Source organism: Ailuropoda melanoleuca, chromosome 10 (genome assembly GCF_002007445.2).
Source record: "Ailuropoda melanoleuca isolate Jingjing chromosome 10, ASM200744v2, whole genome shotgun sequence".
Taxonomy (NCBI): domain Eukaryota; kingdom Metazoa; phylum Chordata; class Mammalia; order Carnivora; family Ursidae; genus Ailuropoda; species Ailuropoda melanoleuca.
Window position 1 is genome coordinate 76,264,249 of NC_048227.1, and position 27,206 is coordinate 76,291,454.

Below are 27,206 nucleotides of genomic sequence, written 5' to 3' on the forward strand. Positions count from 1 at the left end.
AAAATATATACAACAGTTCTAGTGTCAAGTGAAATAGATATTTACAGAAAATATGTTTTTTAGCATTTCTCACACCCGTGCTATAGAGTACGCTTCAGCTTTTCCTAGGGAAAGTCACAGCTGCTACTAAGGCCAGTTCTTCCATGGCCACCAGCCTTGTATCAAGTTAGCAGACACTGAAGGCCAAATTGCTGGGAATAAAATCCAGCAGTTTTTAGGAAAGCAGTAAAGCTGAGTCGAACCTTGAGTCAGATGAACAGGAAAATAGCATAGGCCAATAGAGTAGCTATTTTTAATGTATTTGTAAGTTGTGCTCAAATCAAAGTATCCAGAGACATGAGGTATTGTACAAAATTTACCCAAACCATCTATGAATATTTTAAATTCCTACATCATCTCCCTCTCACCTTTTTATTCTGATATCAATGCAATTATGTGTACCATTAAAAATACACTCATAGACTACGGAATGAGCCATTAATTATGTTCCATTTGTGATAAAGCCCTTTAATTTTTAGACTGATTTATTATATATCTCAGAATAGCATCAAACAACTTCATAACACAGCAATGACAAAAGATTACTTAAACCAAATGTGGAATAGTATTTAAGTTGTAAAACAAAGTGATTTTTAGAAATTATAATGGTGTATTCCTAGTACATTTGAAACAGTGTTTTCATCTTATATATATTTTGTAAATGGATACATTTGACATATAACATTGTGTAAATCTAAGGTGTACAACATGTTAGTTTGGTATGTTTATATATTGCGATGATTGCCATTGTAGCAGTATTTATTCCACAATATAGTACAATATTGTTTATATTTTTTATACTGTGTACTAGAGCAGTATAGCTTATTTACTACTCATTGTTTACTACTTGCAGGTGTGTACCCTTAAACAACAGCAGTCCATCCCCTGGCAAACCACCATTTTACTATCTGTTTTTTATGAGTTTGATTTTTTCAGATTCCACATATAGGTGATACTATGTAGTAGCTGGCTTTCTTTGTCTGACTTATTTCACTTAGCATAATGTGGTCAGGGTCCATCCATAGTTGTTGCAAATGGCAGGATATTCTCCTTTGTCATGGTTGAATAATATTCCGTCATGTATATACACCGTATTCTTTTTTATCCTTTCATCTTTGATGGACATAAGTTATTTCTAGATCTTGACTATTGTAAATACTGCTGCAGTAAACATAAGAGTGTATGTATCTCTTTGAAATACTGTTTTCATTTCCTTTAAGTGTATACACAGTAGTAGAATTGCTGGATTGTATGGCAGTTCTATTTTTAATTTTTTGAGGAACCTCCACCTTGTTTTCCCAAGTGGTTGGACCAATATACATTCCCACCAACAGTGTATAACAGTACCCTTTTCACCACATTCTTGCCAGCATCTGTTGTTTCTTGCTTTCTTGATAATAGCCATTCTAATAGGTATCAGGTGCTTTCATTGTGGTTTTGACTTGCATTTCTTTGGTGGCTAGTGATGTTGAACATCTTTTCACATGCCTGTTGGCCATTTTGATGTCCTCTTTGGAAAATGTCTACTTAGTTCTTCTGCCTTACATACTTTTCTAATCTTAAAGGGGTGTGTGTGTGTTCATGTGTGTGTGTGTGTGTGTATACACAAGATCTATATATTATATAATTCATATAATGCATTGTATATAATATATAATATTAAATATAATGTATATAATATTTATAATTCACTCTCGAAATTGGAATAATAATGATTACAGTAATGTTTTAACAACTTATGTGTCAGGCACTGTCATATAGCTTTACATGAATCATTTCTACAGCTTGTAGATTCGTTATAAGAATCAAATGCTATAATGCCTAATAGAATACCTAGCAAATCAGAAAATATTCTTTTCTAAAACTTAGTTCCAATGTTACCATCTGGGGCATATTATTATTTAAAAAGCCTATTAATACTACAGGAAGTGTTTTCCCAACCACAGATCTCTCTTTTTTTTGCAGCTTGTCGCTGTAATATCAACAGCTCCTTCTCTGAGAGTTGCCATGCCCGGACAGGACAGTGTGAATGCAAGCCTAATGTGCAGGGACGGCGGTGTGATGAGTGTAAGGTAAGGAATAGGAGATGATGAAGAATCACTTCCTCCTTGAAAATGTTCATTAGCTTTCAATGACGTACATGTTAAATATATTGAAAGAGGAGTTCAGATTATCCAATACTACAAGTACCATCACCGTGATCATTGAAATTTTTTTCCAAATAGAAAAAAAAAGTTGCCGTACACTACCTTTTGACCTTCAACCTATCTTTCCTTGGCAGTGAATTTGTGTAATATTTACTGTAATTCAGATGTTTTTGAAACAAATAGCATATACATTTAATCCCAGCCTATAGTGAGTAAAATACTCTTTGCTCTTATGTTGGCCAAATGAAATGCATCACACCCTTTGCTTTTAGCAAACACTTTGTTCTGAACAGTTCTATCATTTAAAAGTTAGTTCCAGTGAGCCCTCTACTTAACTGAAGTTTTCAATAGAGAAGCTAACCCACATATTTTAGATACATCATTTTTTTCTAAAATGAAACAAAAAATCAAAATATGTTGTTCTCTGCTCCTGAGCATTTTGCCCTGCTTTCAGGATGGCAAGCATCTTCCATCCCTCCGCGAGAGTGATGGACCCGCACTCCCTCCTTCTTATAAATATGTATGTTTGATGATAAAGACTGTTAAACAGAGCCAGCATTTCTCAGATGGCAAACTGGCCTTTCTGTAGTAAAAGTTGGAAAATATCATCAGAGTCGATCTCTTGACTAATATCATATGCTCTTTTATTCCTTTGTTTTGTTTTATTTTTCTATCGGCTTTTAAAGCCTGGTATGTGGTGGGATCCAGAGAAGCAATTCTGTATGCTGTGTGACTGCAATCCCGTTGGCTCGGTGACGCTGCAGTGTGATGGGACAGGAAGATGTGCGTGTAAATCTGGCTTCGTAGGGCAACAGTGCCGCCTGAGCGGGCAGGTGCTGCGGCAGGAGGAGCCGTCAAAGAGAGCACAGCGGGTGCTGGCGCCTCCCCAGAGGTGGGCTGTCGGCAGCCCCAGCGGGTGCCCTCGGGGAGCCTATCGGGCCCCAGCTACGGTAATCCCAGAGGCGCTGCATGGCTCATGCCTCCGCATGTCGTGTTCCGTGTGCTGCGGCGGACCTTCCCCGATGGCATTTTCCCGAAATAATGATGGCTCAGTGTGCAAACTGCCAATGTAAACACTAGGCGATTCCTGCTTCAAGCCTTGCCTTTTGAAAGTAGCTCTAGCTGTATATTTTTTAAAGTATATTCAAGTTCAGAGGTTCGTAAAAGTTTCAACTGACCATGGGTGTGGAGAAATGAAGAGAGTGGAAGGGATTTCAGGCACCATCTGGAGCAAATTCACTTCTATGAAGGAAGAAATGAAGGGAAATCTAGCAGAAAAAGTGACTTTCCTAAGAAAATGTAGCCCATTGTTCTGACATTCTGCAACATTTCATCATAATTGATGGCTTTGTGGCTTTTCCACGTTTTAAGTTTGTCCATAGTTACCACAAGTCTCACGTTTTCACATCCTACGAATGTACCACTTACACAAAATAAGGAAGCATGTTTTCTGCTACAGAAGTTTAGCTTCCCATCTTACAAGGCAAAAGAAAGCAAATACCGGAAGGAAGAGAGAAAGAGAGGAAGGGGAGGGAAAGAAGGAGGAAGGAAGAAGAATAGGTCCACGACCCTGTTGCAGAGTGACAGGAGACCAGATTTGCCAGGATAGAATCACAGCCTGCGCTGCCCAGGGGTTGGCGGGGGCAGGTAACAGAAGAAGGTGAGAGTAAAGTAAAATGCAATGGAGTAGAAAAGAAAAAAAAAAATCATGCAGTATTACTAGGCTATTTCTTGGCATTTTAAGAAAACTAGTTCTGATATCAGACCACCTGAGGTCAAATCCCAGTCTGGCCATTTGCTAGCTGTAAGACAGTTTCTTAAATCTTTCTGTAGCGGGACCCACCGCATAGGGCTTGTGTCAGTTGGATCCTCCAAGAAGCAAAGGCGAAGAGATTTGGGGGGGGGGGCGGGGAATGCCTGTGAAAGATAAAGGAGAGAACATAGTGCGCAGGGAGCCTTCTGTTGCAGGGCAGGCCTGACTGAAAGGAAAAAGGGAAGGAAAAGTTGGGTGGAAAAGCCTCATTCTTTGCCTTCTGCCAAGATGCCAAATGCACGCCAGGCCAAAGGGGAGTGCCCGAGTACCATTTAGCCGTTAGAGGACTCCTGGGTTGGGCAGGAAGGCTCTAGTACTTCATTATCATTGGCCATTGACTTGGAGAAGCATGAACTGGTGTGAGCTTCTCCATTGGGTCCACAAGAGGGAGGATGTCAACCCGCCACACTCGCACTGCAGAATCTCTCGTAGGAACATCTGTCCAGGCATCTCCATGGCTTCCAGATTGTCATGGGAACGGTGCATAAGGCACACAGCTGGAGAGTTCTTAGTAAATGTTAGGTGTTATTACCGTGGTTATTATTCTTGCTATTAGATGAAGAAATCTTTTAAAAAGATTGTTTTTCAAAAACAAAGAAAAAAATGCATACAATTTAAAGTAAAAGGGATAAGAACTGATCAAAATGTCTCCAAAATAGAAAATTAGCAGAAATTCAACCCTTATTCAAAACGCTTTTCCTACGTATCGTATAGTACTTTGTACAGGGTGGTGTTTCCTGAGACCATTTTTCCTCCGGGACAGTGTGTGTGAGAGTAAAGAGCACAGACTCTGAAGCCAGGCTGGCTGATGAGGAATCCTGGCTCTGTGCTTGGCTAACTGGTGGCCTTAGGCAAATTACTTGACTTTCTGTGCCTCAGTTTCCTCAGTCTGTAGAAAGGTGATGGTAATAACTATCTCCCAGGATTGTCTGGAGGATTAAATGAATTCACGTTTGCGAAGGGCTTTAGAACAGTGCTTGGCACCCAGCAAGCTTCGTATATAAGTGTTCATTGTCGTTACCACCCCAAGTGAAAATAATTTCCGGGAGATCATCAGACCTCTCACTGACACTGGATAGGGACTGTTTCCCCTGTTCCTTTTACCTCATTAATCTTCATCACTGACTAGGATTCTCTACTCTTTGAGTTTATTTACTACAGAGATTTGTCCCTAGTCTCCGAATTAAATTTTTGTACATCAAATTTATTAAAATTTTGTTGCTGAAGTTTGTTTCTATTTGTTTTGTTGTAACTTAACTCTTTAAAATTACATTAAATATTTGGAAAGTATGGTGAAGATATTTCTTCTTACATATTTTTTACATAATGAACCTTGGAATTTTCTCAACAGCTATGATCTGGAAGTTCATTTAATCCTATATAGGTATATCCATTAAAGATATACAGATGTGCCAGCTGAAGAAATACTTAGGAAATAAAGATGTACTTATTTTCTTTACAATTCAGATTTCTAAGTCAAGAAAATTTAATAAATAAATGCAAAATACTTTGCATAAAAAATCCAAATATATTTATGACTCAGATTTTTAAAAATGATTTTAATGTAGTATTATCTAGTCTTTTTTCTATGTATATATGTTTCTATTTGTCTGTGTCTGAGTGGTGTGTGTGTCATTATAGGTATATGACTGGAATAATAGTGTGTATATAATTTTGTATTCTGCTTTTTGAAATTTTGCATAATGCTATGTCCTAAGCGCATTCCTATCATTAAAACTGCTTCAAACAGGATTTTAATGATGGCATATTGTATAATAACATGAATGTATCATAATTTAATTTATTCAACTTATCTCTAACATTGAGTAGTTATTCTCATAAATAATACTATAATGGGCATGCTCATACTTTAACTATTTTCCCAATTTCTGATTATTTCTCTGGGTCAGGTATCTAGGATTTTACAGTTAATTGCTTTTTACGAATAAAAATCTTCTATGTCTTAATCTTTCCTTATATAAATAAATTTAACTTCAAAATTGTGCTATGTCATTTGTTAGAACTGATACTTTCTTCTTTTTTTATTTTAGTACCAGTAGAGTTAACATACAGTGCTATATTAGTTTCAGGTGTACAATATACTGATTCCACAAACACACTTTCTTTAATCATATGATGACATCTGAATTTGAACTGGAAATAAAACAAAGCCAGCAGTAAATACAGGGATTAAATGATTATTAGACTCAATCAACCCATTTTATGTTTAAAAACCAAGACTTTTCTTAGCTATAGTCATTTTAAGAGACTAATTTTCAGTGTGATTTTGTTTCCTGAACTGTTTTTCATACTGTTAACAATAATGGCAAAAACATATAATGAGCCTTATTTGTTTCTCTTTGGGTGGCTCCCATTAAATAGCAAAATTTATTCTTACCAGGAAGTAACTATTAAGTCTAATAATCCAAAGTAGGAATTATTTTTTACAAAGAAGTAATTACCGAGACTTATTTTTCAGATTAAAATAACATAATAATGTGACACAGTTCATATTTTAAAATGCAACCCTGTTGTACTTTAAGTAGGATATGCACTTTTCGTTTTTCTAGTAGAGGTAATTTTTAATCCATCCACAGTTTCTAACATAGTCACTCTAGGTCAGATAACATGTATTTCACGCCAAAGCTAGTAATGCAAACCGATCATAGAAAGTTATTTGCTGTGCATAGATAAGAGATATGCCTAGGAATAACTCATCAGAGAATAAAAGTTTCCTTTCGTCTACCTAATCGGGTGCTTTGATGTGTGTTCTCTCAAATCAATTTTAGTTGTTAAAATGAAACCCAAGAAACTAGATGTTTGTAAAGCAATTATTTTGTCAGCATAGGCATAGACCTGTAAGTTATATTTATCATGTGAGCTCTAGAATGATAATTAGAAGTACTTATAGAGAGATGACAAAAATTAGATCAAATACTAGAGGAAATATGTTTATTTTAACTGTGGGCTTCTGGTCAATAATATCGAAAACATTTTTAACAAGTAGAAGGAGTTCATAAGGTCTAAAATTAATCAATTCAGATGATTAGGAATGAAGCAAGTAAATTTTCAATTGAAATATAAGTAAGACCCCCTAGCTTAGTTCCACATTGCTGTTAAAATCTTGGAAATTATAGGGAAAGACTGGTGAAAATATAGCAGACATAAAGGATAATACCCTAATTCTGCTGTTAACTTTGATAAAATTTTCAAGTAATCGTACTCTTCTCTTTGGATCTTGTAGAAAAGGATCCTTTAGGTGAAATTACAGCCTCATTGTCATAACACCAGTGAAGAACCTCGACAACCCATAGGTTCCTCTTTCCTGCCTCATCTATGGTATTGTGCATCCTGTTTCATAATGAGTTAATTGATTTAATTTTTCTCTTTCCTTTTCTATGCCAGCCTGAAACCTTTGGCCTACAATCAGGAAGGGGCTGTGTTCCCTGCAATTGCAATTCCTTTGGGTCTAAATCATTCGACTGTGAAGAGAGCGGTCAGTGTTGGTGCCAGCCTGGAGTGACAGGAAAGAAATGTGACCGCTGTGCCCATGGCTATTTCAACTTCCAAGAAGGAGGCTGCACAGGTCTGTAAATAAGACTAAGCCTCACACATTCATTCTCTGGTGTTGGCATTTTGGGAACTGCAGCAGTGTGTTCCTCTGCATTCCCAGAGTTGAAAGCAAAGGCACCTTGACAACAAATATATGATCCGAAGTATTTAACCTAATAAGTACCTTATATTTATTTTAAATAAACTAACAAATGAAATATATTGCAGTGTGAAACATTACCCTATAAATAACTGCTTGCAAGTGCTCAATAAAAAATCCATCAGCAGGTCTCAATTCTGCTGTGTTCCTTCCTCTCTATGACCACCAGTCACTCACTCAACAGCTACTGTAGCCTGAAAGTCAAATGCTCAGTTTTTCTTTTGCCAGTGTTCTCTTAGTTTAAACTTCACTCTCAAGTTAATACAGTTCAACTTTCCCTTTTCCTATTGCAAAATTGGTACAAGGATCAGAGAAGTTAATACCGTTTTCAGGTACAAAAAAATATGTTTTCATCTACTTTCACGTGCCTTGAAAGCTATGATGTTGCAAGAAAGAAACAGATTCACTAGTTCTTGGGGAAATGCGAGAAGGTTTCTTTTTTTTTTTTTTTTTTTTTTTTTTTTTAAAGATTTTATTTATTTATTTGACAGAGATAGAGACAGCCAGCGAGAGAGGGAACACAAGCAGGGGGAGCGGGAGAGGAAGAAGCAGGCTCATAGCAGAGGAGCCTGATGTGGGGGCTCGATCCCATAACGCCGGGATCACGCCCTGAGCCGAAGGCAGACGCTTAACCGCTGTGCCACCCAGGCGCCCCGCGAGAAGGTTTCTAACCATGATTTCCTGCAAGCAGTGTCCTTATGTTCTTCCCACAAATCATGAATTAAGAAAATAGGAATTAGCATACTACAGATGAAAGTGAAGATCAAACATTAGCCTTTATTTATATGCCACTAATTTGAAATTGACCCTTATTCCAACATTCACTAGATTATCACCTTTGCTTACTAAACTCACTGATTCAACACTGATGTTACTCCTCTACTCTCAGTACCATGATAAATATGTGGTAAGATTTTAAAACACTATTATCGACTACTGTAGCATATTTATGTAAGAAATGTCAGGAGTAATATTTCAAATTGTTATAAAAAAAATACCTTTAGATATTCTCAACCACTTTCAATATACACTTTGTATCATAAAGATTAGCCCTTATATTATTCTGAGAGTTGTAAGTGTGGATCATCTAAGAATCTGTATGTGATCTCTAATATCTACATATATTTGTTAATGCTGCATTTTAAAATATATTTTTCTTTTTAAGTTTTATTTATTTATTTATTTGAGAGAGAGAGAGAGAGAGCATGAGCAGGAGGAGGGGCAGAGGGGAAGGAAAATGGAGGGGGGAAAGAATCTCAAGCAACCTCCGAGCCAAGCACGGAGCCTGAGGCAGGGCTCGATCCCAGGACTCTGAGACCAAGACCCCAGCTGAAACTAAGAGTTGGACGCCCAGCCAACTGAGCTACTCTGGCGTCCCTTAAGTTTACTGCTCTTTAAATCCAACTCTTACTAACATGTTCAGTTAATGTGAATTAATGAAATGATACTGTGCATTCAAATATATTCACTACCAGAAATTATGAATAAGACAAAGAGTATTATTTAAAACTATGAAATGGTGATAATATTAGAAATGCAAACTTAGTAGCATTCAAATCCAGAGAAACAGGACAGAAAACAGCCCCAATCAGGCAGGACAGCGTTATGGTTGAGAGTATGACTTCCACCAAGTAGATCGGATCAGTTTAATGGCTCCACGGGTAACTAGTTAAGTGACCTTGACTGAGTGACTGGGTCTTGCTGTCTCTCTACAAAATTCATCCATTAACTCAAGAAAACAATGATGTCTATCGCACTGTGTTTTCCTAAGAATTAGTTGAGTTAATGGCTATAAAATATTTAGAGTACTGCCTGTCATGTAGGCACCGTGTAAGTGTTTATCATTATTATTATTATTATCATCAGTGTTTATTAGTATTCTGAATTGTGGTAAACATTCTCTTTGGGGAGGGAAAAACTAGCTAATTACTCAAATCTTCTCCCTACTCAGTTTTATGATTCCATTGAAGAACTGCTTAGAGGATTTCTATTTGCAAGTAACAATTCGAACCATCCCATGACATTTTTTAGCACATAAATTTGAACATAATGTGAGCTATTTTTCTTTTTAATAAATGGTACATACAAAATAAATCCTTTGACTTAAAATTAACAACAACAATAATAATAACAAAAACAACAGCTAACCTTTATTTGGTGTTTATGTCCAGTATTATACTAAACATTTTTCACAGCTGGTATGGAATGCTGTGAGCAATGATAATTGTGATCCCTTAAAAATTGAACTTAATCAAATATTCTAAATGTATTTCATTTAAAGATTTAATCATCATATAATCAATTAAAAGGTTTCTTATAACATTAGTCTTCTGTCTGAGTCTGAGTATCTGGTGGTTTTTCTCCCTTTGCTTTCATTTCAATTTGAAACACTGCACTAAAGTATACTTACTAACTGATTCAACTATAGCTAATAAGTAGTGTACATTGCACATCTTAGACGACCTTGAAACACCTCTGAAATCATTTTTTTTTTCAAATCTTATTTTTGCATTCTTGGAGAATTTGTACTCTTCATAATCATAGCTAAGAAAATGAAAAATCTATTGAAAAGAATAAGCAGGTGGTAAATAAAACTCAAAAATACCTTCACACATGCGTGTGCACGCGCACACACACACACACTGTTACATAACTCAGCTGTTTTAAATTTTTGCAAAACTGAAATATTCTGGTGTACGGCAATTATAACTATGCACAATACACTGAATTTAAGAAGCCTGTTGAGCTTGTTGGTTTTTATTGCAAAACAGAGTCATTAACAGGAAGGAAATATGAATCTATACAGCATAGAAAAATTAGTTACAAACTTAGAATGACTATGGAAACAAAATTTTAAACTTTATGGTATCTAGATACAGTTAACATAGAATTTGATGTTCCACTTCTTTCTTTCTTTAAATTTAGTTGAAAAACTAAAAATATTTTACCTTTTGAAATTATTAAAAGCAATACAATATAATTTTATTTATCAACTCCTCTGTGAAAAACCGCTTACTGTGATTTAAAAGATGAACGAGATAAGTTTTCATTTTCAAGGATCCTTAACCATAATTAGAAAATAAAACAACACAAATCCCAATATAAATTCAGTATTTTCTATCAAATTTTTACTATTTTACTATTTTTTCCCTTTCACCTATGAAGCTTGTGACTGTTCCCATCTGGGAAATAATTGTGATCCAAAGACTGGTCAGTGCATTTGCCCTCCCAACACCATTGGAGAGAAATGTTCTAAATGTGCACCTAATACCTGGGGCCACAGCATCACCACTGGTTGTAAGGTGAGTTAATTGCTTTATCTTATCTGATCATGTTTTAAGAAATTTTTAAAATTTTGTTAAAGCTTTATAGTTGGGGAAATCAAAAGCCAATATTATATTATAAAACAGTATAGAACTATCAGTATAGATTGATTGGAGTTATTGATCACTATCTTACATTTTATTTGTGGGAAATATGATGATGTAAACATTTATGTATCTTCATTCGTGGTGCCTATCAAAAAAAAAAAAGAGGAAAAATTATAATAAAACCAGAAACAGCAGCAGCTTCATACCTAAACACAGTGAAATATCTGCAAAGTACAAGGAAATTAAGAACTAACTAATTAAAGGAATTTGCCAAAAGTCTATAGTAATTGCCCCCAAATTATGACTAGGTTTCAGTTCTCAAGAAGAAGTTAAGAGGATTCTGTGGAGTCATATTAACAGCCTTTAGCTTGAAAAACTCATTTTTCCCATGGGCATACCATAGAAAGTGGCATGACCAGATTACTAATGTTACGTTACATACATAACAGCAATTGCAGTTATATGGGTGAGAGAGGACAGAGTGTGGCCCCAGTCAGTGAGCCTCCGTGAAGACAGTGAGAGTAGGCTATGTTACTGCTGGTATCGCCTGGTAAACTCATAGGTTTGGAGGCTAAGAAAGAGAAGTCTTAAGAACGAGTCCTGGGTTTTGCTTTTCAGGAAATTAGATGAGAGCATTATTTACTGCTAGAGGGATTATAGGAGACTCAAGTGCAGGTAGGAAAAGGTGATGAGTTCAGGATTTTTGTTAGTGTTTACGAGATTCGACCAGTGATTACAGTTGTATTACCACCCCTTATGCCCCTTGTAGCCTACTTCCCCTCACCCCTCAATCTGCACCAGGAAACTGCGGTTTCTCCTTCTATCACTGTAGTTATGTTATTTCTACAAATTCATATAAATCAAGCCACATTCCACGCTGTTGTTGTTTGGGTTTTGTTTGCTTGGGGGGATTATTTTTGGTCTGGCTTCCTTTACTTAGTATAATGCCTTTGTAAGTCATCCATACTGTTGCATAATATCAGTAGTTTGTTATTTTTAATTGTTTAATGATTTTACGTTAGCCGATATGCTATGACTTGTTTATTTATTTACCATTTAATGGGCATTTGGGTCATTTCCAGTGTGGGGCTGTTATGAATAATTTTGCTATGAACACCAGCGTACAAGTCAAAAGCATCGGTGTAGATGTATGATTTCGTTTCTCGTCACAAGAATACTCCACATCCTTCCCAACACTTGGGATTCTGACTGATTTTAAGCATTCAGTTGGGTGTTTATTTATATCTTTGCCTTACTTTAATGTCCAGTGATAATGGGAATAATTTTATTTGTTTACCATTTATATATCTTCTTGTGCGAAGTGTTGATACAAATCTTTTCTATTTTGGGTTGTTAGCATTCTCAGTAATGTGCTGCAAGTGTTCCTTACATCTTCTAAATGCAAGTCTTTTAACATATGTGTGTTCTATAACTGTTTTCTCCCACTATACAGCTTATGTTTTATTCCCTCTGTAGTATCTTCATCTAATTTTTATAAAGGCTAGTTTTTATTATCTTTTCCTTTCATGGCATGCTTTTTATTTTCTAAGGAATACATATTTACTTAAGTCAAGATCTAAAGATACCTCTCCTGTATTTTCTTCAAGAAATTTTATAGTTTTGGCTTTGACAATTAGGTCCACATTTCCATTTTCGATATTAATTTTCTATATGGTTTGAGGTAATGGTCGAAGTTCACTTTTTATTGGATATCCAATTTTTCCAACATCATTTTTGAAAAAATTGTTCTTTCCCAATAATTACTTTGGTCAAAATAAAATAACCATATATGTCCCTCATACATTTTCTGAACGCTATTCTGTTTCGTTGATCTGTGTCCGTCCTGGTACTAACACGGTACTGTCTTGATCACTGCAGCATTCTAGCCTAGTATGAAATCAGGTAGTGTAAACTCTCCAATTGCTTTTCATTTCCAATACCTTTGGGGTACATTAGATCCTTTGCATTTCCATATAAATTTTTAAAGCAGTTTATCAATTTATTTTTTAAAAGCCTTCTGAGATTTGATGGGGATGAGAATCTACAGGTCGATTTGGGAAAAATAAACATTTTAAGAGTATTGCATCTTCCAGTATATGAATATGACATGATTTTTAATTTTGTTGTAATTTTTTTCTCAGCAATATTTTATAGTTTTTGGTGTGCAAATCTCGTACATGTTCTGTTAAATTTATTGTGTTTCATATTTTTTACAAAATGTTATTTGTTTCATTTCAATTTCCCATTGTAGCCAGCATAGAAAAATGCAATTATTTTTATATATTAACTTTCTATACTGCGTCCGTGCTAAGCTTATTCTAGTTATTTTTTGGTAGATTCATTAGGATTTTCTATGTAGACAATCATTCCATCTGCAAATTGAGTTTTGCTTCTTTCCTTCCCACCCATGTAACTTTTGTTTCATTTTCTTGACCTATTACAGTAAAATGCTTGCAGTGCTGGGAGCAAATATCCTTGCCTTATTCCTTAAGGAGAAGGCATTCAGTCTTTTACAATTCAGAATGTTGTTAGCTGTATTTTATTTACAGACGCTCTTCATCAAGTTTGAGGATGTTCCTCATGTGCCTGGTCTATTAAGTCCTTTTATCAAGGATATATGTCCAATTTTGTCAAATGCATCTTCTGCATCTGTTGAGATGATCATATGATTTTTCTTTTTCAGCTGTTAATATGATAAATCATATTAATTGATTTTCAAATGTTGAGCCAACTTGTCAATGGTCAGATAAATCCTGCTTGATCATGAGGGATTACCTACTTTAAATTATTTTAGATTGTGTTTGCTAGCATTTTGTTAATGATCTCTGGGTCTCTGTTCATAAGGAATATTGGTTCATAGTTTAGGGGGTTTTTTTTGGTAGTTTTATTGTCTAGTTTTGCTACTGGGGTGCTGCTAGCCTCATGAAATAGATTGGTAAGTATTCCTTTCTCATAGTTTCTGAAAGAGTTTGCATAATCAATGAAAATCAATGACAACAAAAATGCTTTAGAAAAAAGACAATGAGGCCAAAAAATGATTCTTTGAAATTATTAATAAAGCTGGTAATACTCTAAGAAGATTGATCAAGAAAATAGAGAGGAAAGAAATAATCAAAATCAGGAATAAAGAGGATCCTGCATATGTTAAAAGAATAATATGAAAATAATACGAGCAACTTTAACCAATAAATTTGATAACTGTACAAAATAACAATTCCTTTTGTTTACTTTGAGTTTAATTTTCTCTTATGTTCCAAGTTTCTTAAGATGAAAGCTTAGATCATTGACTTGAGATTTCTCTTCCTTACTAATATAAACATTTCATGTTATAAATTTCCTCCCAGGCACTAATTTAGTTGCATCCCACACATTTTGATATGCTGTTTAAATTTTCTTTGTTAAAATCTTATTTATTTTATTTGTGATTTGTTGATTATTTAGAAGTATGTTGTATCTTTCTGTTATATCTGTATTATAATACGTACAACATACTTTGTATTATTTCATTTCTTTGGAATTTATAGAGATTTGTTTTATGTCTCATAATTGTGTCCATTTTGATTAATGTACTAGCAAACAATGTGTATTCTGGTATCACTGGATGAAATCTTCTATAAAAGTCAGTTATCCTTAATGATTCTTGTGTGTACACATTCTATCAATAACTGAGAGTATTTATACTTGTGGTTTATCAATTTTTTTCTTTCAGTTCTCTCAGGTTTTGATTCACGTATTTTGGAGTGATAATACTAGGTGCATATGCATTTAGGATTATTATGTCTTTTTGAAAAGTTGATGCCTTTATTAATATGAGATGTCCCTCTTTATCTTGGGTAATGTTTCTTCTTCTGAAGAATATTTTTTTCTGATAGTCATATACCCATGGTTCCATCTTTCTTTTGATTGGTATTTGTCTGGTTTACATTTTTCCACACTAACATTAATTACATCTCTTTTTTAAAATTCAGTATGTTTCTTTTAGATAGAATATATTTAAATCTCTGTTGTTGCTCTGATCTTAATTCGATTATTTAACATATTTCCGTTTAATGTAATTATCAGTATGGTTGGGTTAAGTCTGCATTTTGCTGCTTGCTTTGCTCTATCTGCTCTTGCCTACTTTTTTCTTCTTTTCTATCTTATTTTGGATTCAGTAATTTTTATAATTATATTTTATCTTCACATTTGACTTATTAACTATACCTATTTTATGTTTTTTGTCTTTGTCTAGGGATATACATCTTACCTTTTCAAAACATATCTTAAAATAATAGTACACACTTTAGCATAGAAACCTGACAAGAGTAAACCTCTAATTCCCCTTTTTATCCTTTATGTTACTCCCTTTCTTGTCCTTTGTTATTGTTGTCATACATTTTACTTCTGTATATTATACATCCTACAATATAATCTTATGATTTTGATTTAAATTGTCAGTTATCTTTTTAAAAGGCAAAGATGCTGCTTTTCTGTTTTTACACACATGTATTAATTCTCATGCTGTTGGTTCCTTTGTGTACAGCCAAATTTCTGTTTCATATTGTGTGTCTTTTTCCATTAGCTACATTGTTAATTACTACTATTATTATTTCTAGTATTTCAGGCCTGCTGACAATGATTCTTTCAATTTTGTACGTTCAAAAGCTATTTTTCCTTCATCTTTCAAAGATACTTTTTCTAGGTATAAAATCCTAAATCCTGGTTTTCAGTGATTTGATTATGCTGTCTTTTGTGATTTTCTTGTTTATTTCTCGTGTAGTGAGTTGGACCTGTTGGATCTGTGGGATCACGGTTTTTATTAAATTGGAAAATTTCCAGCCACTGCCTCTTCAAATACTTTTCTTTTCTTTACCCCCATGTCTCCTTCTGGAACTCATTTTGTGTATGTTGGTCCACTTGGTATTTTTCCACAGCTGACTAAGATTCTGTTCATTCTTGCATTCTTATTTTTCTGTATTCTTCGTTTTTATAGTTTCTATTAAGTGTCCAAACCTACTGATATTTTTTTTCCTGCGCTAATCTGTTTTTAATCTAGTTGGTTATATTTTTTTCATTTCAGATTTTTCATCTATAAAATTTCCAGTTGGATATTTTTATATCTTTCATTTCTCTCCTCATTATAGTCACATTTCCATTTATTCTCTAGAATAACATAATATTTATAAATATTAGCTTTTGCAATATGATTGTCTGCTAATTCCACCATTTCTTTTATTTCAATACTATTCCTAATGGCTGATTTTTCCTGGTTATGAATCATAGTTTGTTGCTTCTCTCCATGCCTGATAATTTTTATTTAGATGCCAGATGTACATTTTCCATTGTTGCATATTGACTTTCATTGTATTCCTTTAAAGGGTATTGAACTTTATTTTGGGAAATAGGTTAGTTACTCACTGATCACTTGGATCTTTTTAAGCCTTTCTTTTAAGTTTTTAGTTTAGTTTAGTTTTGTTTTATTTTAGGGAGGGTCTAGAGCAGGCTTTAATCTAGGGGTCATTTAGCTCGACTACCAAGGGGCTAAGTGCGTTGAGAACAGAACCTAGTGCATTACTGTGTCTTTCTACTTGGGCTGTTGGGAATATGAATTATTTCAAGCTTTCTGTGAGCTCTAGGAATTTTTTCAGCCTATGGCTTTCCAATTTATTTTTCCTCTTCAGCCACATAGAAATTTTACCCCATGCATACATAGATCAGTACTCAGCCAAAGATTCAAGGAGACCCTTCTGCAGATCTCTGGAATACTCTCTGTGTGTGACTTTCTCATTTTTAGACACATATCCTATTGGCCCCATAAATTCTATCTCAGCTTCTCCAAACTCTATGTTTCTCAATCCAGCTGTAGTGCTGGCTTTATTCGGGTTCCCCCTTTTTGGGTTGCAGCCCAGAAACTTCCTTCATGCCCTGCCTCATTTGCTTTCCTTCTCTCAGAAATCACAGTCCTGTGCTTCCTGGCATCCACTGTTTGAAAATAGTTGTTTCTTAGTTTTCATTTTTTAGTTTTTGGTTTTGTAGTTTAACAGCTTAAGAAAGAGAAGATAAGCCATGTAAGTGCTTTAAAAACTAAAAGACTGTTTAAAAAGAAAGAATATTCTTTAGTTATAAAGTGCAACACAGAAGTCAAATAGGATTAGGATTGACTGGTGTCCATTAAGAGCAATAAATAAGGGCATTTTGATGTTGATGAGAGTCATTCCAGTCAATCACATTGGGTTGAGGAATATTAGAACACGATGACCAAATGTGGCCTGTATGACTCCGTGGTAGTGACAAATAGAGATGTAAACCATTTTTTCTGCACACATGCAGGCTCTAATCATCTTTACATATATGGTAGAGCATTTGAATACATGGATCCAGAATACATAACCTAGAGGAAAACAAGAGTATTGGTGATTGTTCAACGAAGTTCAGATCTATGACTTCAGTTAGTCATATGTTAGTCATTAGTCATTAGTCTAGTTTCTAATAAAAACTAGAAAGGACACTCATCTTTCTAGTGCCAATGACACTATTAAGTTTGAAGTACATTTTTGGAAACAAAACAAAAACTTCTCAAGAGTTCCAAAGCTCTTTGTGAGTATGAACAGTGCTATCAGTTTCTACGTTGGACTTTTTGCATTTTCAACTTTGAATCCAAGCACTACCCCATCCCTGGGACTCATGAATAAACCCCAAGGAAACCTAAGAGGGTTCCATTCTATCCACAAAATCCTGTGATGTGGCCAAACTCTAATAATCTCCTGAGATTAAAGCTGATGTCTAACCTGGATATAAATCAAAATGGAAAAGTAGTTCTGTGGGTTTTTTTTTTTTAAGATTTTATTTTTTTGACAGAGATAGAGACAGCCAGCGAGAGAGGGAACACAAGTAGGGGGAGTGGGAGAGGAAGAAGCAGGCTCATAGAGGAGGAGTCTGATGTGGGACTCGATCCCATAACGCCGGGATCACGCCCTGGGCCGAAGGCAGACGCCTAACCACTGTGCCACCCAGGAGCCCCCAGTGTAGTTCTATGTTTGATACCATTATTTTACTGGTCGTTGAATAAACATTATGTTGATTGAAGTTGATTGAAAATTTTTGATTGCTTTGAACCACTGTTAAAAATCTGAATTTCTGAATAGCTACACAGTTCATCATTATGAACGATTACAAAAGAATTCATAGAGTCTTCACAACTATTTATGAGCATGTATTCTACTATTGAAAAAATTGGGATGATTATAATCTAAATGAAGTGATTTGAGATTTATAGCTTCCTTTTCTGTGTGTCATGGATAATTTCTCTGTGCTGAAGTGTGAGCGCACACATCATTTGAGCTTTCACTGAAATAGAATACAAACTCTGCCATCCTTCACTAGCAGGGGGATAGTGTATAAATCCTCTATTGCTAAACAAACATTACATCTAATTATGATTTAAGTTTGATTTTGGCTATAGTGCTATCTAAACATATGGTTAATGGTCCCTTTTATTCTCCACTATAACTTCCTGAATAACTTCCTGATTTGGAAAGGCACCAATGTCTACTTGGACTGTCATCTAGTCTTTAAGAATTAGTGCTTTGGTATTAATAAATTGGGTAGCAGACACTTCATATTTTAGTTAAAGGATAAGAATGTCTCATGAGACATTTTAAAATATATTATATTATATGACTATAGTTTCCATAACATCATAATTTTCTGTTTCTGATTATGACACACTTTATGTAAGTGAATCAAGAAAAAAATCACTTAAGTGAAAGAATTAATTTTTTAAGATTTTATTTATTTATTTTAGAGAAAGAGAGAGCAGGGAGAGGGAAAGGGACAAGCAGACTCTGGGCTAAGCACAAAGCCTGACATGGGGCTCTATCCCACCACCTCTGCGTTCATGACCTGAGCCAAAATCAAGAGTCAGATACTTAACTCACTGAGCCACCCAGGCTCCCCTAGTTATCCTTATTTTGAAATCTCTTCTACATCTGATGTTCTCTAAGGATGAGTTACTTGGGATGACAGCAGTGGGTTGTTCTATGCTTAGGAAACTATGTCCATGTAACATAATAAATAATCACATTATGGATCTTTGGACTTAAAAATAACTTTTAGTAGCTTTTTTTTTTTTTACTGAATAGCATTGAAGACAGAAAAATACTTATTCATAAAGACAGAAAAAATAATAAGGCTGGTGATTATTTTAATATCAGAATCTGGGAAGATATTTCACCAAACATTTGGGCAGGAAAGAGATGATAGATGGAAACTGGTGATGGTACATCACGTCCTAGAAAGAGTAGTCTCGTGAGTAAACCACTGCTGGCAAGAGCAGAGGCAGGAACATCCCCGGGAGTAGTGGATATAAGAATTAAGCTGAGCAATGAATGCGTGAGAAATGCAAAGGGATATCCTCCCAGACTTGGATTTGGGAATTTGGCAAGTTGTAATGCATATAAGTCTGCTATAGAGCTCTACAGGTATAGATCTGAGAATGATGATAAAACAGTACCAGAAAGACTCAGGTCATTGATGACATACAAATATTGCATGGTGGAAAACTCAGACACAAAGAAAGATGGTACCCACATGGGTACCAAGTTGGGACTCACTTGCTGACAGAAACCATAACTGTTATTTAAACAGGGAAAGTAGCATATAAAGAATTGTTAACTGGTTAAAGGTAGTTACTAAAAAAGCATAAAGGAAGGATGTAGGGGGACCTAAAGTAACAGGTGCAAAAGAATAGCTGCTTTTGCTAGGCTGAGTGAGGGTGAACAGAGTTTGTGGGCAAGTGCTGGTCTATAGATGTTGTCCACCATTGTTGCAGGATGTGAGCATACTGAAGCTGCTTGTTATGGTCAGAGCATGTGTGCCAACCAAAGCTACTCAGAAAGCTGCCTGTGGGGAGAGAGTGGCCTGAGGGCACAACTGAGATTCTTTCTGGGCTGCTGGGCTCTCTTACTATAGTAAAAGAGTAACAGTGACAATAGTAATGAAGAACCAGAACCCAGGACAGAAGTGTCTTCCCACCACTGTGGCCTTCTTGGGTCTCTCCGGGGCCCACTGTTGACTAAGCCTAACGTTCTGCTACCTAATCACAGAGAAATGTTTCCAGGGTTCCAAACACAGTATCATAAAGCAGGACAAGGAAGAGGGAATTTAGAGCTCCGAGACAGTGTTGATCATTGCCACTGCTGATCTCTGAAAATGACTTATTCCAAGATCCTAAATGGCATTTTAGAAACTTGCCTGGCATTTTCATTAAATTGCAATGAAATAGGAGCTCTGTAAATCAAGAGCAGAAAGACTTAAAAGAATACAAGACGAAAAGACATACAAATGAGCACAAATTGAAACTGAGATCAAATAAATGATTGAAAATCAGCTAAAAATGCAATAGTGTAATTAAAAATGCATTGGTGGCATATACATACAATGGAATTTTCACTGTGTAAAATGGGCACTATAAAATGGTCAACAAATCTGAGAGGCAAATAGGAAAATGGCTGCAGAGAACATTAGGATATCACAGGTTGGGCAGACAGACAAAAGCGGTGTACTTTAAGAATTGTAGGTGATCCTGAAGAAGCAAATGGGTAAATTAGGACAGAAGTAAAAACCAAAAATAAATTTAAATTAAAAAACACTGTTGTTCTCAAACTGAAAGAACTCATCAGAGTCCAATAAATTAATAAAAAAGACTCAAACTTTAAAAAATTCTAGCAAAATTTTGAGTTACATAAATGAAGAGAACAATCCTATACGCATGCCAAGGAGGAAGAAATACATTACCAGGAAAGCACTTCAAATCAGGCTTGTCTGCAAAACAAAATGCCAAAAAACAACGACCTAGCTAGATGTCGCTTTCCTGAGTTCTCTTGGCTTCCCCAAATCTGGTTTGGGCTCTCTGTGTGTTCTCAGGGACTTCTGCACTTCCCCTATTATATAATTCTTATTTCATCTGTTGTATATATACTCACTTGTCTCCCTCTCTTAGACTGTTAGATAAGTCTCTTTACAGCTTAAATTCTGTGAAAATGAGATGATAAGATAAAATGACCCTGTCTAAAGTTCAATCTTTGAAACAAAAAGTGGTTGAGGAAAACCCATACCTACTTTCTCCTTGCTACAAAAAGAAAAAACACACATTTTCTTTCTTATTCAATAGGATTATGGTTTCTGGACACTCATCTATTTTAGCAAATGCAGGAAGCAATTTTAATGTCATGTTCATTGATGTTTCCCAAGCGACTAAACTAGAACAGTACAAAGCATATAATAGACACATGATGAATATGTGTTTAATGGAAGCATAGAAACATTCGAATTAAAATTTTAAGCTATTTCCCCTGAAATGGTGTTAATGGTTGCTGTTTTTATCTCCTCCATAGGCTTGTAACTGCAGCACAGTGGGATCCTTGGATTTCCAATGTAATATAAACACGGGCCAATGCAGCTGTCACCCCAAATTCTCTGGTGCAAAATGTACAGAGTGCAACCGAGGTCACTGGAACTACCCTCACTGCAGTCCCTGTGAGTGCTTCCTGCCTGGGACTGAGGACAGGACCTGTGACTCAGAGACTAAAAAGTGCTCCTGTATTGATCAGACTGGGCAGTGCACCTGTAAGGTATGTGCTGCTGAAATATACTAAAGGAACATCTTCCCTGGGTTCTCTTTCAGTTGCTCACTTTTAACTTCGTTCAGTGGTCATTATTCATGCTTCATTATGTTAAACAAATAGACAAAAATTAATTACCAGACAGTTTTTATACGTATATGCTCATTGGCATACAGAGAAGCACTGCTCTTTAAGAACTTACTTTCAACCAAAATCCAACTTCATTTCCAGCTGATAGAGATGATATACTTTTAATGGTGAAGTTAAATTTTTCTGTACATATTTGCTTTGCTTAAACAGGAATAATTTGGGAAGGAAAAAAAATGACAGTTTTCTTAAGCATCATCAGAGAAAAATCACAGCTAGAGAATAGGGATTCTAAAAAACCATTTCTCTTCAAATTAATCCACAAACACTGTACACTGAAAAATACATTTACTGCTGTGGAAGTTCAGTAAAATTCCATCACGTATAAACACTGACATGACAAACAGTGACTATGTGCAAAATTCAGCTCTCATTAATATTGTTAAATGATGTAGAAAAACAGGCAATTAACATGGATAAGAGGGATTTTTCCCCCCTTAGATATTTCTGAAAAATCAATCCCAGAATAAATGCGGTTAAGACCATGTCAGAGGTATCTTTTCAAGAAAAAAGTCTATGCAAAGAGGGACAGAGAACATAGGAAAATGAAATGCAGGGAGTGATTATTAAAATAGTCTTCAGAATTTAGAAAATGGCAGATTTTGCCATTGAAGTCCCCAGACAAAACACAAAATCGAACGCTGCATTATTACATATTATGATTATACACTGTGTTTAATATGTATTCGATGTGGATGTATATGCCACGGAATGATAATTCTATAAACCTATATTTTAACACCCTGCCTTTTTTTTTTTTTTTTTTTTTACTACTTTATATCTCACCACTCTCTGGGAATCGATGTTTCTATTTTGCCTTTGAAAGTCTCATGACTCTTTCATATTGTTCACAGTGGATATTAGGAAATGCGCAGCTTAGCTTGTAAAACCAGTATACAATAGCCTCTGCAAGGTCTTTCTGTATAAATAAAGCTTTTTTTAGATTTCTGAAATTCTAACAATGAAATTAACCACATATGCCATTTCAGACATGAGTCTAATCCTCTGTTCCTTTTTGGTTAATTAAGAAGTAGTATTACTCATTCTCAAGTGTATTTCTCTCATAACTTCATTACGGACCCCGAGGAACTCTCCTCTTCCTTTAGGTGAATGTACAAGGTGTCCACTGTGATAGGTGCCGGTCGGGCACATTTGGACTTGACGCCAAGAACCCACTTGGCTGCAGCAACTGCTATTGCTTCGGGGCTACTACCCAGTGCTCGGAAGCAAAAGGACTGATCCGTACGTGGGTGAGTAAGAAACCGCTGAGCCATGTAATGGTATGATGTCAGTTTCTGCTGGTGTCTTTCAGCCAGGCCCTGAGGGGTAGGAGGCGATGGTGAAACATTTAAGCAAGCTTTTCCCCTATGCATTTTTAGAACTGGGGCCATGTGACAGTTGGGATAAATGCCTTTTTTTTTCCACCAAAAAAGAGCTCATTTATTGTTGATGAGGAAATAGATGCCCAGGGAGAAAGGGAGACATTGTAACCGAAGCATTGTGTTTGGGGGATGGGCAGAAGCTGCCTTTTGGAGAGTGAGGGCGCCGGGGCGTGCGCGTGAATGCAGGCACGTGCTAGGGCAGTCAGGAAAACCAGAACTGGCTGCATGTTCTCTCCAACCAGCCTTAGAGAATCGCTGCCTTTTAAGGGGGCAGCGCGTTCGTTCTTACTTTCATTTTTCTCTAGCTCTTCCCACTTTTAAGTTCTACTTTTTATTAGTGTAAAAAACCAATTTTCACAAATGTCACAGTTTTCACTGTGCACGCAGGGCAGAAAGATCCATCCCCTGCCCTGGTGTCTCACGATGCGCAAGTTTTATTTCTCGTCAGAACACCTTCTCAGAGGGAGAAGGGGACTGCAGAGAGACACGCGGTCCCGCACTTCGTTTCAAAGGGGTGCCCATAAGATTTGTGCTCAGCCCCCCGCGGTGTGCTGGTGCCCTCGCAGGTGACCCTGAAACCTGAGCAGACCGTCCTGCCCCTGGTGGACGAGGCACTGCAGCACACCACTACCAAAGGCATCGTGTTTCAACACCCAGAGATTGTTGCACACATGGACCTGGTGAGACAGGAACTCCGCTTGGAACCTTTTTATTGGAAACTTCCAGAACAGTTTGAAGGAAAGAAGGTAAGGACAAGAACTTCAAAGTCCTATGAGAGCAAAGTAAAATGTGTTTTTGGAATCACGCCATATGGGGCTTTATCTGATGTGTCACTCCTCATTTTCTTTTGCCAGTTGATGGCCTATGGCGGCAAACTCAAGTACACAATCTATTTTGAGGCTCGGGAAGAGACAGGTTTCTCTACCTACAATCCTCAAGTTATCATTCGAGGTGGTACCCCTACGCATGCTAGAATTATCGTCAGGCATATGGCTGCTCCTCTAATTGGCCAGTTGACACGGCATGAAATCGAAATGACAGAGGTAAGCTGATTAGTTTGGGGCAAGCATGCCAGTGGTTTTACATTTAGTTTCATCAAAGTGGTTTCTTTTCCTGTTAACAGAAAGAATGGAAATATTATGGTGATAATCCTCGAATCAGTAGAACTGTGACCCGTGAAGACTTCTTGGATATTCTATCTGATATTCATTATATTCTTATCAAGGCAACTTATGGAAATATCATGAGACAAAGCAGGTAAATTATAATAGAGTAAAAGTTCAATTCTTATTTTAGAGTCTATAGGTAAGATCAATAAGACACCCGACAAGAAAGATTTATATGTTTGGTTTGGAAGTGTGATGGTAGAAAACAAGTCAAGGATGGCTTCCAGGTCACCTGGTGGAAGATACTACCATTCCCCCTCCCCCAAAATAAAATAGAATGAGAAGCAAGTTTAAGGGGAGGGGAAAAAAATCAAATTGACCTTTGACCTGGTGAGTTTTAGATGCCAGTCAGAAATTCAGAAGAAATAACCCTGCAGGGTAGAGATAGATAACTATTGTGCTATAAATAGATTACAAGATTGCTGAGAAAGTGACCCCCTTCAAATTTCGAGGGAGCCAGTCAGAGTCAAGTTGGTCTCATCTTTTCCAACCATGGGCATTCTCAAGTGTTCATCCCAGTGCGCCCTACAATATTGTCCCTTTCACTGTGAATCACGCTGTGAAAAGATTGGGAATCACACCGAATAGAGAAGGACAGAAGAATAGTAATAGTAAATGTGGTGTCATGGAAGCCAAAGGATGAGAATACTACAAGGAAGGAGGTATAATTTCGTATAACCCAAGGAGGCCAATTAAAATGAGGCTTTTGAGACTGTCACCTAGTATCACACTGGTGCCATTCATAACACCAGTTTTTGTAGAATCGTGGCGCAAATCTCAAAGTTTTGAGCTATGAAATAGGACACAGTGGCCCTAACAGATGGGCGTAGACTATTGTTTTCCATGAACATAAATGTAAAAGGGAGGAATGAGATAGTGTCAAAGATCAAAGGATGATTGTTTAATCTGAGTGAGAAGTAAACATGTTTACAAGCCCTGAGGGAAAGGAGTTTGTAGCAAGATATACATTAAAAATGATAGGATAAAGAGAAAATAAATAATGGAGAAGCCAGATTTCAACCTGAGCACAATGATCATGTCCTACCGTGGAAGGGGCAATTTACCCAATGAGATAAAATGAGGAATTGCACACATGTATTTAAGTTTCCTGCCACGGAGGCAGAAAGTTGGGTTCGTCCGCATAGTCTCAAATTCTCTGGCATGTCAATTTCTGTTATTTCCTGTAAGAATAGGAATCAATAGATGTTTGAAAACAAGTCTTATAGAATAAAATAGTAGATCCGTTTAGAAAAACAAAACAAAAAAATTATGAATTCTTTTATTGGCAAACCAATGAATATATAAATCCCGTATTTCAGATGTTTAAACTATACTAAACATAGGAGAAGATTTTTTTTCTTTGTTGCAAAAGATCCTTATTGTCCTTCCGATTGGACCATTAGTCGGGACTTTGAGTAAAAGAGTAAATCAAGGATCAAAATTCACTTTCAAATATGTATCCCTTTGGTGTTCTTTTTATATTTCTCACCTCTAAAGTTATTTTATGTGAAATAATTTTTAAAAAGTCATGTACCAAAAATATACTGCCAGCAATATCATTAATTATTTTAAAATATCAAGTGTAAATCAGGTGGTAGAAGCCAAGGCAATATTTGCATGTCATGGAAGATAGCAGGTAACTTTGTGGGTGTGGAAATGAATAATTATTTTGCAAATTCTTCCACGCTACAGTGAGAGTCTGGTAGCGCAGAACATTTTGTTCGTAGAACTGATAGAAACAATGATGTCATGCATTTTTCATTATACTTTCTTTGCTTCCCTCACACTGATTCCCTTTATGGGGGAAAAGATCACCTTTATTTTGTTCTCCCCCCTCCCATAAGTCTCTTTCTCTTATCATATTATTCACAGACCCCTCCAAATAAAATTCTTTAAGAAATCATTTTGTGAAACTTAAGGATAAATAAATAAATACATCACTTGTTTTAGGCTCAATAAAAACTAAAGCCATTGCCTATCAACAATAAGAATAAATAAAGCAATGGATCAGCACTTAATTTTCTAATACAGTGGAATTGTGATGACAGTGAAAGATATATTTGAATCTTCTCTCAAAGATAGAACATAACTCTGCATCTTTGTTCAGTTACAAATTTAAAACAGTCTCAGAAGCAGAGGGTTTGAGAGTTTTACATGTAGTTTGAGACTTTGTATATAATGTCAATGCTGACATTGCCTTTTTTTCTTCGCTTTTGTCTTCTCTCACATTCATTGGAAGGGTATAACAACTTTGCGTTTCAGTCTTCACTTAAATAGAAGCTTGAGTTTGGCCAAATCCCTGATTCAAGCAAAAGTTGCTCTTTCATCATCTGAGAAAAACCAGGTGCATTGCAGAAATATCTGTTGTTGACACACAATTCAAGTTTTACTCAGTTTTTTAAATATTCACCAGCCTGGTGTGTGCGTGCATGTGGGAGAGAATGGAAGATGATGCTAGTAACCCCTCATGTTATAAAATACCCCCTGATGCCAACAGAGGACTCATGAACAAAGCTCGTTACCCTCTGACTCCCACACACAATCCAGGGGAATATAAAGGTGGAGTCTTTCTTGCAGGAGGGGAGTGGTTTGTTTATAGATCAAACTGCTCTGTGTCCTAAATTTAATTGAACATGTGTTTCATAAAGGCTGGCTGATCTTCAGAGTGAAGATTACAATCTAGCGAAGTCAAGGTGTGCATTCATAATTCAGTGTCAATAAAACGTACCTATGCTTATTACAAAGTTTATGATTCAAGCTCCTTAAACTATTGGAGGTGACTTTTAGTGAAGCAAAACTATTCATTTTCTCATTTAAAAGTTTATTTG

The 27,206-nt window shown here is 36.0% G+C and overlaps 1 protein-coding gene across 5 annotated transcripts in view; it reads left to right on the forward strand.

The window, feature by feature from the left end:
• LAMA2 (laminin subunit alpha 2) overlaps positions 1–27,206 on the forward strand; it is a 610,905-nt gene that overhangs the window by 395,142 nt on the left and 188,557 nt on the right. For all 5 annotated transcript variants that reach the window (XM_034669120.1, XM_034669119.1, XM_034669121.1 and 2 more), the window contains 8 exons: positions 2,005–2,111; positions 7,405–7,585; positions 10,877–11,013; positions 21,456–21,692; positions 22,937–23,080; positions 23,779–23,958; positions 24,067–24,255; positions 24,336–24,469. In XM_034669120.1, coding sequence (XP_034525011.1) covers positions 2,005–2,111; positions 7,405–7,585; positions 10,877–11,013; positions 21,456–21,692; positions 22,937–23,080; positions 23,779–23,958; positions 24,067–24,255; positions 24,336–24,469 — 1,309 coding nt within the window. The remainder of the gene's footprint in view (positions 1–2,004; positions 2,112–7,404; positions 7,586–10,876; positions 11,014–21,455; positions 21,693–22,936; positions 23,081–23,778; positions 23,959–24,066; positions 24,256–24,335; positions 24,470–27,206) is intronic.